Raw genomic sequence first — 11582 nt, forward strand, 5'->3', positions numbered from 1 at the left:
GTTAGTTAGTTAGTTAGTTAGTTAGTTAGTTAGTTAGTTAGTTAGTTAGTTAGTTAGTTAGTTAGTTAGTTAGTTAGTTAGTTAGTTAGTTAGTTAGTTAGTTAGTTAGTTAGTTAGTTAGTTAGTTAGTTAGTTAGTTAGTTAGTTAGTTAGTTAGTTAGTTAGTTAGTTAGTTAGTTAGTTAGTTAGTTAGTTAGTTAGTTAGTTAGTTAGTTAGTTAGTTAGTTAGTTAGTTAGTTAGTTAGTTAGTTAGTTAGTTAGTTAGTTAGTTAGTTAGTTAGTTAGTTAGTTAGTTAGTTAGTTAGTTAGTTAGCTAGTTACTTGATTAACTGCCTACTTATTTACTTTCCTGCGGATATTCGAACTCTGTTCTTCCCCTGTAGTCTCATCTGCTGTTAGTAGGTGGTGTGGTTTGTCTTTTTGGTTACGAACCAATTCAGCCTGATTGAACTAACATCATGACGCCCAAGTATTCGGTTTAACAAATTTTGCTTTCACAGCGTTAGAAAACATCCTCCCTTGCGTCTTTTCATCAAAGATTCTAACCCATATTTTTAACTTAAAAGACAGCACAAATGCCACTGTCTGACCACAGACCTAACGACCGGGGATTTCGTGAATCAATAGATTACGTACAATATCTAATATTCTCTTGAGTGAAATTGGACGCATTAATCACCCACCGCTGGGGCGAGATGGCCCAAGTGGTTACAGCGCGAATTTATTAACCGGAAGGTCATTGGTTCGAACCCGAACTCTGCAACTCGACTTCCCCTGTCTAGGCTTGGGCAACCTGACAGTATCCCATTCCTCGTGCAACCTTCGGGTGGTGTGGCAGTTAGCCACCTGAAGGGTGCTACAGTTGAACGTTTCTTTCTTCTTTCTTTTCTCACCGCCTGTGTTGGAAGAGTCTAAGACAAGCGTTCACCAGCAAATTTCACTGATGTGAGCGAGAGACTCAGCTGAGTGTGCTACACCACGGCCAATTCACGTTCCAGTGTGTATATTTTCTAGAGGAAAACTACTTACAAGGTTACCGAAAATGCTTTAACAGCCTGTCCCGTTCCAAGTGGAACGACTTTAGTCTGGAGGACTGGGGTTGGAGTTGTAGAAATCTGCTGCATGCTTCTGACATCCAAAAATTTCATGTCGCTCGGATAATTTTTCACCCGCAGCACCGTTCAATACGTGACTACGTAGTGTGGATTCTGTGATTTAGAGATGAGTGGCTCCAGACTGCATAAGTGCGAGTGCTGCTGGTGGCCGAACGATTGAATGTTCAATCATTGGCCGGAAGGTCGCAAGTTAGGAATACTCCGAGTTTCTTGAGATGTGAAGTGTCTCATAATTCCCGGTAAGAAAGCAGCAGTTGTATGGAGATTTTAGTTGGAAATTTCATGTGAGTTGGCGCAGAGAGAATCTCAAGATCGGACTCGGTCAACATGCCTCATCCTATAAAATTCTTCGTGAAAGTGTCTTGCTGGAATGTATGCTCAACTTCACGAGACGCGACAGTCACACAAAGTGTTCGGGTAATCTTTGAAAAGAGGCCACGCATTTCACGGTGTCAGAAAGTTCAAAAGGATATATACGAACCGGGCTGACAGATCTTCAAACATAGGGCATGGCCAGCAAAAAAGTGAATAAAACATACTGAGAATAAACACAACTTCATGTATAGAGCAAGCAAACTCGGAAAGCTAATTGTCACCTAATCCGTGGTGCTCTTCGAAAAATCATCCATCTGTGGTAATCCTTTACATCACTGAGGTAGTATCGAATGCGTGTTCGCAAACGACAATTTATCGTAGACTAGCTGAGGTTACTGTTAAACGTGTCCCTCAGATATTGGGGCCAGATGCCCAGTTTTCTACGGTATTCTTTTTTATGGTTCTCACCAGCATTACCGAATTACGTGTATATTTAACTACCCTAGAAACAGGTCAGAATTGTCGGCGCCTGCCTAGTGGATTTCTAGTCTTCCCCCCGCTACCAGATTCAAGGTAATTCAAGGTTTAATGGTCTAAAAAACAGTTAACTTTACAACGAACGACCGGTGAACGTATATATACAAAGGGACGCAAAAATATGCGTAATGTTTGCTGAGTATCACATGGAGTTACACAGTTCCGGATTCGGTTTGGACATAAGATATGCATCTAAATTGTTCTTGAAAATGTTTAAACTCGGCGGATGTACAACACTGGGAGGTAGGGAGTTCCAAATGAAACATACACGGACTGCAAAAAAGTTCCGTCGACGGTTCACCCTCGAGTGAGGTACCGCGAGCAAAAAGTCATGCCTCCTGCCCGTTCGTGGTCGACGTCGGACAAAAAGATTTTTCAGCGGATGATTAGGTGTCTTCAGTGTATTATATGTTAGAATTAGGTCTCCCCTGATGCGCCGATAGTAGAAGTCAAATAGGTTGAGACTGGCAATCCTGTCTTCGTATGGTTTATTATGCAATCCAATTACCAGCTTCTTGGCTCGATGATATATTCGCTGTAGAAGAATTATGTCTTTTTGAAGCCATGGTGACCAAGCTTGTATAGCATACTCCATGGTGGGTCGGATGTAGGTATTGATTACTCGGGGCAGTGCCAGTCGAGTGAAACGACCAAAAATCCGCTTTAGGAGCGACATTGGAGTCGCCTCTATTTAAATTACTAGACTAGCTTACTTACTAGCCATTCGTTGACTGTTGATCTATTCGCCAAGCTTGGTAATTAAACTTCAAACGTTTCAACACTAAACGAGAGGATATCGTCAGCCCGAGATTGAATGAGACGTTAATTTAATCGTCTTGCTGTGTTCACGATTGCCAGGATTGACCTCTGTATGAAGTGGAACTGCCTGGCTGAAACTGGAAGCTGGACTTCATCGCCTATATTGATAGCTTACTAGTTATGGGTGAAACCGTGCGTTTTATCACACATTCATTCACCAACCGCCTGGATTAGAAACACTGAGTCTGACGGTCCGTTACTCATGCGGCGAGGAATTTTGACTTGTTTTAACTGCTAGTTTGCCTTGGTGTCGTCAAATCCAACTGAACTACAGGAACCCCCCGGGACTTAAGCTTGTCTTCACCTATGCCTAAAACAAGAACCACAAGGATTTTCGGCGTGGGTGAACTTCGGTCACACGATGGAGTATTGATCGCCACCAAAATGTAAATGCTCTGTTCAGCAAAGAACGAAACCTTACGATTTGCTCTGTATATGTTCACTCGAGCAGCACGTTAGCACATGACCATATGATCTGAACTGCGTGACTGAGGTGTGTCTGGCGTGATGTCCTGCAAAGTGCACTTTGTTCGCACTGGCTGATGTCGTGGTGTCTATCCGGAAGTTCGTCGGTTCATGAGGAAGTAAGTTGCTCACTGATTCTCGGAGTCACCTGACAAAGCGCGAACTCAAGATTCCGAAAGAGGTTATTTTCACAAACGTAATGACTGGAGAATGGATTGCGAAAGACCGCAAATGCAGTATATGTCGTTATAGAACACCATACGCTTATTTGTTATCAAACTTTGTAAGAATGAGAAGGGTTATCGATTGCAACATTTTGGTCTTCCTCGTGGAAGAACCACTACGTTCAATATCGGATCAGATAGCTGGTGCGTCAAAATTTTTGAGAAATAAATGGATATGAATAAAACAACTGTGTAAAAATTTGGTTCACCAATGGTTCACGAGTTTATCATATGTTCCATAGTAATTATTCCAAGAGTGTGGCCTCTCAGAAACTCCACGTATCTATGGAAATATGTGACCCCATACTCTTTTGTAGTGGTTTTTGAAGCCTTCCTTTTTACTGTCTTTTCCCCCGATATAGCTGAATGTTAGGGTTTGTCACTGCACCATCGTGAGCCGACCAGCAATCGGGCTGCGACAGTTGTTGAAACGTCCGGACGTCAGTGAAACTGGATAGTGGTCACTGGTGTGAAAGCCAATGATTTGGGAAGTATTGTGGATGATCCGAAAGTGGTACAACTTTCGAAAAGGAAATTTTTTTGGAACTTGTTTTCTCAGAATGACTAAAGTTCAGACGATCTCATCCCAAATTAGCGGTATACTGAACTTAAGCAGCGCGAACTCCAAAAAACGGGTGTTCGTTCTGCGGGGAGGGGTGGACGCTTGTATAGGAGAAGTGGTGTATCTTTTACAGATGGTCTATTCATCAACTATCATAGCGCGATTTCCATCCCAAATGTTGGTTGAATGATTTCTCTTCTCTATTTACAAGTAAAACTGTTTTCATTGTAGTTGGTTAATTCCAAGCAAGGAATGGTCCGCAACATCACCCGGCAAAGATTCTTGATGCGCTTGTGGTGAAGCACTGAGATTAACCAGAATGGCAGAAAGCCTTCAAGAAGAGTGAAGTTCGCCGTATTCTGCTGTTCGTAGTATGAAAGAGGTGTAGACTTCCTGGGAGAACGCACTCCCAGAAAGAGTGCGCTTTATTCCCTAGAAGGCGAAAATGTGATATAGGCATTTTCCGAGCTGGTGTTGTGTTGGAATATTGATAGCTTGGGTGCATTAGTTGGTAATTGATCAGGTGGCTGTTGATCTGTTCGCCGAGCTTGACAATTGATTTGCAAACGTTTCCTCACCATTCGAGGAGACATCTTCAGTGCGCTGTTGGTTGGGTAGTTCCTCTCTTCGTGCCTGCTCTTATATAGTCTATAAAGAGCAGCCTTTGCGTTGTAACCTGGATTCTGGTTGGTCCGATCTTAATCTGTGTTGAGTTGTGGTTTGTATTTCCTGCCGTCCATTGTTGTTGTTGGGCCAACCGGAAGAGACAACAATGGACGGCAGGAAATACAAACCACAACTCAACACAGATTAAGATCGGACCAACCAGAATCCAGGTTACAACGCAAAGGCTGCTCTTTATAGACTATATAAGAGCAGGCACGAAGAGAGGAACTACCCAACCAACAGCGCACTGAAGATGTCTCCTCGAATGGTGAGGAAACGTTTGCAAATCAATTGTCAAGCTCGGCGAACAGATCAACAGCCATCTGATCAATTACCAATTTTCCGAGCTCTCAGTGGATAAACTGCACAATAAAGCATGTAAGAAAACCTGTTTGTTTCTTCAGAGCGCATCACACGAACTTATAGTACTCGTCGGTCGGGATGGCAAAACATAGGTCTGTCCCACGACAGATCATGAACGCAATATTGATCAGATCATGGCAAACACGAATAGCGTTCGAACCATCTGTGATCTTGGACCCGAAAATGTGGTCGTTCGATCGCTCAAAGAGCTCATTCAAAGACGAACAAGTGATAGTTTGTACGAAATGTGAGTTTAATCGGCAGACTGTGACCAAAGCGAGGAGGCCAGCAGCTGCTGCCTTTGTTTCTAGTGAGCACTCTATGAAGGCACCGTTCGACGGTGATTCATGAAAATCTCTGTGGATGGGAAACAGAAAGAAAGCTCGTGAGCCAAAGCCCAGTAAGCGAGGTCGCACGTCACCCATACTTACTTTTAAATCAACTAAAATAGAAAATGTACGACGGCGTGTGAAAATCAAACCTCCATTTGTAACGAAACGCTCCGTCGGCGTACATAAGATTGACAATCGTGGGTGAAAACAGACCTTTTCCTAAAGGAAACCACTCACAGGGTTGCTGAAAACTCTTCGGCAACCCATGACTGGTTTCACCCTTCTTGGGGCTCATCAGGTAGACGCAGTCCCCGAGGTTCCGCCAACCCTAGGTTCTCGAAAACAGACCAATTGGGAGGTCTGTATGAAGGTATACAAAAGGATCTGTGTATTCGGATTCTTTATACAAGAATGATCCATTGAACTCAACGCTACCTCAAAGAAAAATTAATTCTCAGTGACGAGCTCTTACCGAGGAGGAAAATGACTATGTGAATTAAGCTGCGCCTGCGAAACAGTAAACGTTTTTGAAAAAAGCGTTTTTTTTTGTTTCACACTAGTTTGTGCAAGTTGAAACAATGGTGACTGTACTAACTTCAGTCGGATGTTGCTGAGGGATCTGATCTCATGTACAAGCATGAGGCCTAGGATTGGGCAACCTGGCAGTATCTCAACCCTCGTGCATGACAGATATGCACAAAGTATGGGGGTACGTCAATGGTTTAATTTCATCTTCAGAAGAGTTGCGTAGAGCATAATGTGAACTTCGACAGGTGCACCCATTTGAATATAATTTGGTTTCCACGAGAGACTCGCCTGATATCAAGTTTAATCTCTCGTTTATGATATTTTCCAAGTGACTGTGCTTCATAGAGGCGATCTCTTGTTTCCGTTGGTACGAGAATCATAGTATCGCAGTATATTTTGATAAAGGAAGCTACCCACAAGGTTGCTGAAAACCTTCCGACAGCCCACGACCGGTTTCGTCCATTTTGGGGCTCATCAAGTAGGTGCAGTCCCCGAGTTTCCATCAACCTTATGTTCAACAGGTCATGAGCTGTCGAAGAGTTCTCAGCAACCTAGTGGGTGGGTACCTTTAGGATAATGGTTACTTCATTTTTCGGATGCTTGATTCATGTAAATCGATTGAACAGCACACCGTCATCATATCTTTTACTCGGAAAATGCAAGCTATCCCAATTTTCCATCATCGTCTCACTTTGAGGAATTATTGTACCAATGTAAGGAATTGTATTTGTGCTCATCCATCGTTTTATCTACAACCCCCCCCCTTAGAAGGCTATACTGGTGAAAGCAAGAAGGCCTTTGCTGCGGAGTTATTTCATAGAAAATGCCAACTGGCCAGTTACAGACTATTGGACAGGGAAACAAAACTCTTATTTGCATCTTATTTACAAAAACTAGACATCCATCTTCTCCTGAACGCGTCTTAGTGAACTTTTCTGGATATTCATTGACTCCAATCACTCATTACTCAAATCCAAGCAAATGCTACAAAACGACTCCACAAATTCCGCAGCAGATCTCCCTTTTCAAGAGACGCAAAGCGAATTTACAAGGGCAAACATACTACTCGCATGCCTTCCCATCAGCAGTCTCACCGTTACACTGGTATGCATTGGTAAGATTTCGGTGCCTTCGAAATAAGACCTCCCCCTGATTTTAGACTCTATAGAAAAGAGGGAGAAAACTCTACGGGAGAGCGTCTTCCATCCGAAGTACAAATTCGATGTGTCCTTGAACACTCGTTTTGATTTTCGCCAGCAGTTTTAAAATTGGACATTTGTATGACAGAGTAAAATCAAAAGACATCATCAATTTCGTGTTTTTGGTGGTCAGGTAAGATACTCAGCAATCATTTCGTGAGGGACTTTCGTGACGTTCTTGTCTTTTGAAGAATTATAATGATGAGAATCATCTTGGGGAATCAATTCTTGATGGATTGGTTGTTCGATCTCATGATGGGCGCTTCTCATTAACAGCTCTGCAAGGTCAAACTGTCTTTTATACAGTCACCTGCGAGAAAAGGTCAAGTCTCTCCTACACAAGGAAAAGCTTTTGGAAAAGATTTGCCGCTAATTATCTGTCCCAGTTTTACGCACCAACGTTTCATCTTGGTTTGTTGGTGAAGGTTTCAAACGGAGTGTTTGGGACTTAGCCAACACTGTCCACGTCTGCTCCAAGCCTCCTGAGTATAGCACAGTTTTGAAAGTTTAGAGATGAACATCAGGACAACCATTCTATCCTGAGAGTATAACTGTAGCAAGAATGGCTCTCGGGTGACCCACTACAGTGTCATACTTCGGAAAACTCACAAATGGAAACAGCCGCCAGTGCATTGAAAACAAACAAGGTGAAGTGAACCACGGTCCAGTTGAAAAGCGGCTTTCAGACAGATTGGTTTGCGGTAGTTTGTAGGTATGCGGATATCCAAAGTTAATCAAATATGAGCGGTCGTGACCTCAGTTCTCAGCGACCGCTTTGCTTACATGTCACGACACGGTAGGCACCAACTGATGTGCTGAATGGTTGCACGCGACTGCAAATCAAGTCGGCACTTGACAGAGTGACCGGAGAATTCTAATTGTGGTACTCAAATGTTGCATTGTTTTCTGTTGTCAGACGATCAAGTCCCCGGTTATAGTAGTCGGTGGTAGTGAAAGCGTGACCAGATGAGAAGCACCAGTGGTTCCAATCTACTTCAGTCGATAGTTCATCCTGCGTGTGTGTGAAGCCACACTACGCTTAGAAGCTGAGAAGCATCTTGCAGCCGGTCTGCCCTGACTGGAAATCATCAGTAGTACGCGTCTCACAAATCCTGGTGGAAATTCAAACCAGGGACCTATAGGATAGCAATAGTTCGACCACGAACAGCTGACCAGCAGTGCGATCGATTCGCGGCTAGGCAAGATATAGCGTCAGTGATCCTTTAACCAGGGGATTCACATCACGTGGTCACCACATCAATGATACCCTAAGTGGCTGATATTGGGCTGATAGTATGAGGAATTTTCAGTCGATATTCTTGGCTCGAAATTAGTGTGAAGCAGTTCTACATTTCAGTAACAGGACGGGATCTCAGTTGGAAGATGAATCTCATTTTACCGGCATTCCGGTTTATGTTGATTTTCACTGTGTGAAAACCTAAATAAATCAAGGGTGGAGGGTTTAGAAACAAATCGCTTGACGAGTTGTGTAGGACAGAGCTTTGAAATGGATGTAAGAGGAACAATCCCGTGGAGGATTTATGTTCTCCGGATTGGCTTGCTCAAACTGTGACCTGTGACGTCCAGCAGGTACAATCCTTGAAATTGAAAAAGTTATCCTTTAGGATATTCCTCTGCCGCGCTTTCAGATAGTACAGCTCCGTCCGTGGAGCTAGCTAATTAATTAATTAAATAGCTAATAGACAGAGATAGATAGATAGATAGATAGATAGATAGATAGATAGATAGATAGATAGATAGATAGATAGATAGATAGATAGATAGATAGATAGATAGATAGATAGATAGATAGATAGATAGATAGATAGATAGATAGATAGATAGATAGATAGATAGATAGATAGATAGATAGATAGATAGATAGATAGATAGATAGATAGATAGATAGATAGATAGATAGATAGATAGATAGATAGATAGATAGATAGATAGATAGATAGATAGATAGATAGATAGATAGATAGATAGATAGATAGATAGATAGATAGATAGATAGATAGATAGATAGATAGATAGATAGATAGATAGATAGATAGATAGATAGATAGATAGATAGATAGATAGATAGATAGATAGATAGATAGATAGATAGATAGATAGATAGATAGATAGATAGATAGATAGATAGATAGATAGATAGATAGATAGATAGATAGATAGATAGATAGATAGATAGATAGATAGATAGATAGATAGATAGATAGATAGATAGATAGATAGATAGATAGATAGATAGATAGATAGATAGATAGATAGATAGATAGATAGATAGATAGATAGATAGATAGATAGATAGATAGATAGATAGATAGATAGATAGATAGATAGATAGATAGATAGATAGATAGATAGATAGATAGATAGATAGATAGATAGATAGATAGATAGATAGATAGATAGATAGATAGATAGATAGATAGATAGATAGATAGATAGATAGATAGATAGATTTTACCCTACACAAGTGTTTAGACTTAGATCGAACATTATATAAGATGAATGGAGCAAGAAATGCAGACAGCGGCAGTCAGTAACAACATGCTTGCCTACCACAAGCTCGTTCCTGTTACACACGTCCTATCTTACAATACACAACTAACTGAAGGCTGACTCGGGGCAAGGAAATTGGTGCCTTGTATAAACAACTGTTGGCTGTAAAATTTGAATTTGAATCTATTTCGCGCGAAAACACCGAGAATGACACCTTTATTCTTCTGGATTCTCCCAACACTGAGAAAACAAATGTCTGATAGGATAAAGTCTACCAGGCACGGGTTAGCTGATGGAGTTTTGCTGCCCCGAGAAACCAATCACGCATGTAAAAACAACAAGATAAACGATATAACGTGCATTGCTTTGTTGCTGAAAGCCAGTTGTAAAAAAACACGGACCCGCTAGTTGCCATGTCCACAACCCAGAATGCTTTTAACCCAGAATGACTCAGCTAATGGAACCAGACATTAGAGACAACGCGACCGGGTCTCTACTGTAGCTCATCCATCTTCCATAGTTCGCTATTCATGAGAACCGATTCTGAAGGTCAGGCATACGACGAACCGTTAATGGTATGCAATATTCTGCGACTTCCGGATGAGTCGTGTAGCCCCTTTTGGACTGGGTTTTCAAACGTCCCCTATCCAGCAGTCTCCAGAAAATTGACAATTCTGTTAAAAATTTCGTTTGATCATGTTTGGAAAGTGTAAAGTTTCACTCATCAAGTTCTGCGGACTCATAAATGATGAACTATCAATGGAAGTTCAGAGGCAGTTTGGGTTAGGGACAGCGCGGAAGGATGTAAGCGATCAGATGTCTAGCATACCATGCTCAAAGTGGACTACCAGTGAAAGGACGAAGGCCTTCGCTGAGGAACTATTTATCAGAAAACACCCACTGAACATTTACAGACTATTAGACAGGGAAGCAAAGCTCTCATGTGAATTTTGTTTACGAACACTGAGTATCCATCTTCTCTTTGAATGCGTCTTCCTAAACTTTCCTGGATATTCATGGACTTTTACTCAAAAGCAAGCAAATACTGCAGAGCGACTTCATAAATTTCGTAATAGATCTCACTTTTCAAGAGACGCGAGAAAACATACTACTCGCATGCCCCATCAGTAGTACCCATCGTTACACCAGTACACAGCTTTGTGAGTTCTGAGTAGCAGTGCGTAAAACATTACGCGCCAAAGTCAAAGTAGACAAAAATGGGCACTTTGGAGTCAGCGCTACAAAAATAGCACGAAAAGGTACAGAAAATTTGTGTGAATCATGATAATACTGACCGACTGATTCCAGTCACAGAATTCACCTATTATTGAGCCAGTATTTCTCTCCACATTGCTGTGTTCCCTTTCTGCGTTTACAGTTGCCTAAAACATGATCTTGAACTGGCCCTGGTTTCTCAACTATGCAGTGGAGTATTTTTTATTCTAGCGGTCTTTTTTCAGTCGAGCAATCTGCTGCTGATTTAGACTGCTAGTCAGTTTGTTTGGCGGGGATTTCTCATCATTTAGGTTCGCCAAGTTGTTCGTGTTTATTACTGCACTATGATAACACATATGTTGGATAAAATTCAAAGCCTTCGGTCTTACGAATTTGGGTTTCATCTAACCGTTCAATACTGATCGCATTCGGAAGCCATAAACCCAAAAAATGTTGTGCATGGTCAAACCAACTGTCTTCTTAATTAGAAAATTCTGGCCAATAATAACTGGTCAAGCCGACGACCGGTTTTGTCCTTCTTAGGGCTCATCAGGTAGGCGCAGTCCCCGGGTTTCCGTCAAACTTATGTTCTACTTGAAACCATAATTGCACGAAATTAGCGAATATACACTCATCTGCAAACTAATTTGGTTCTTTCGACAGACTCACCTGGAACCCAGCTGAATAGCTCTCAGTTGCCTGAGAACATCATAAACGAGAGATTCAGCTGG

At 41.8% G+C, this 11582-nt stretch overlaps 1 protein-coding gene across 1 annotated transcript in view; it reads right to left on the reverse strand.

Moving 5' to 3' along the window:
* The window catches only part of T265_00925 (hypothetical protein), a gene marked incomplete at both ends in the record, with an annotated part of 85226 nt that overhangs the window by 22484 nt on the left and 51160 nt on the right, over nt 1–11582 (reverse strand). The window contains one exon of the mRNA XM_009164820.1: nt 5124–5423. Within this exon, the coding sequence (XP_009163084.1) occupies nt 5124–5423 (300 nt within the window). The remainder of the gene's footprint in view (nt 1–5123; nt 5424–11582) is intronic.

This window comes from Opisthorchis viverrini, assembly GCF_000715545.1.
Source record: "Opisthorchis viverrini unplaced genomic scaffold opera_v5_9, whole genome shotgun sequence".
NCBI classification, from domain to species: domain Eukaryota; kingdom Metazoa; phylum Platyhelminthes; class Trematoda; order Opisthorchiida; family Opisthorchiidae; genus Opisthorchis; species Opisthorchis viverrini.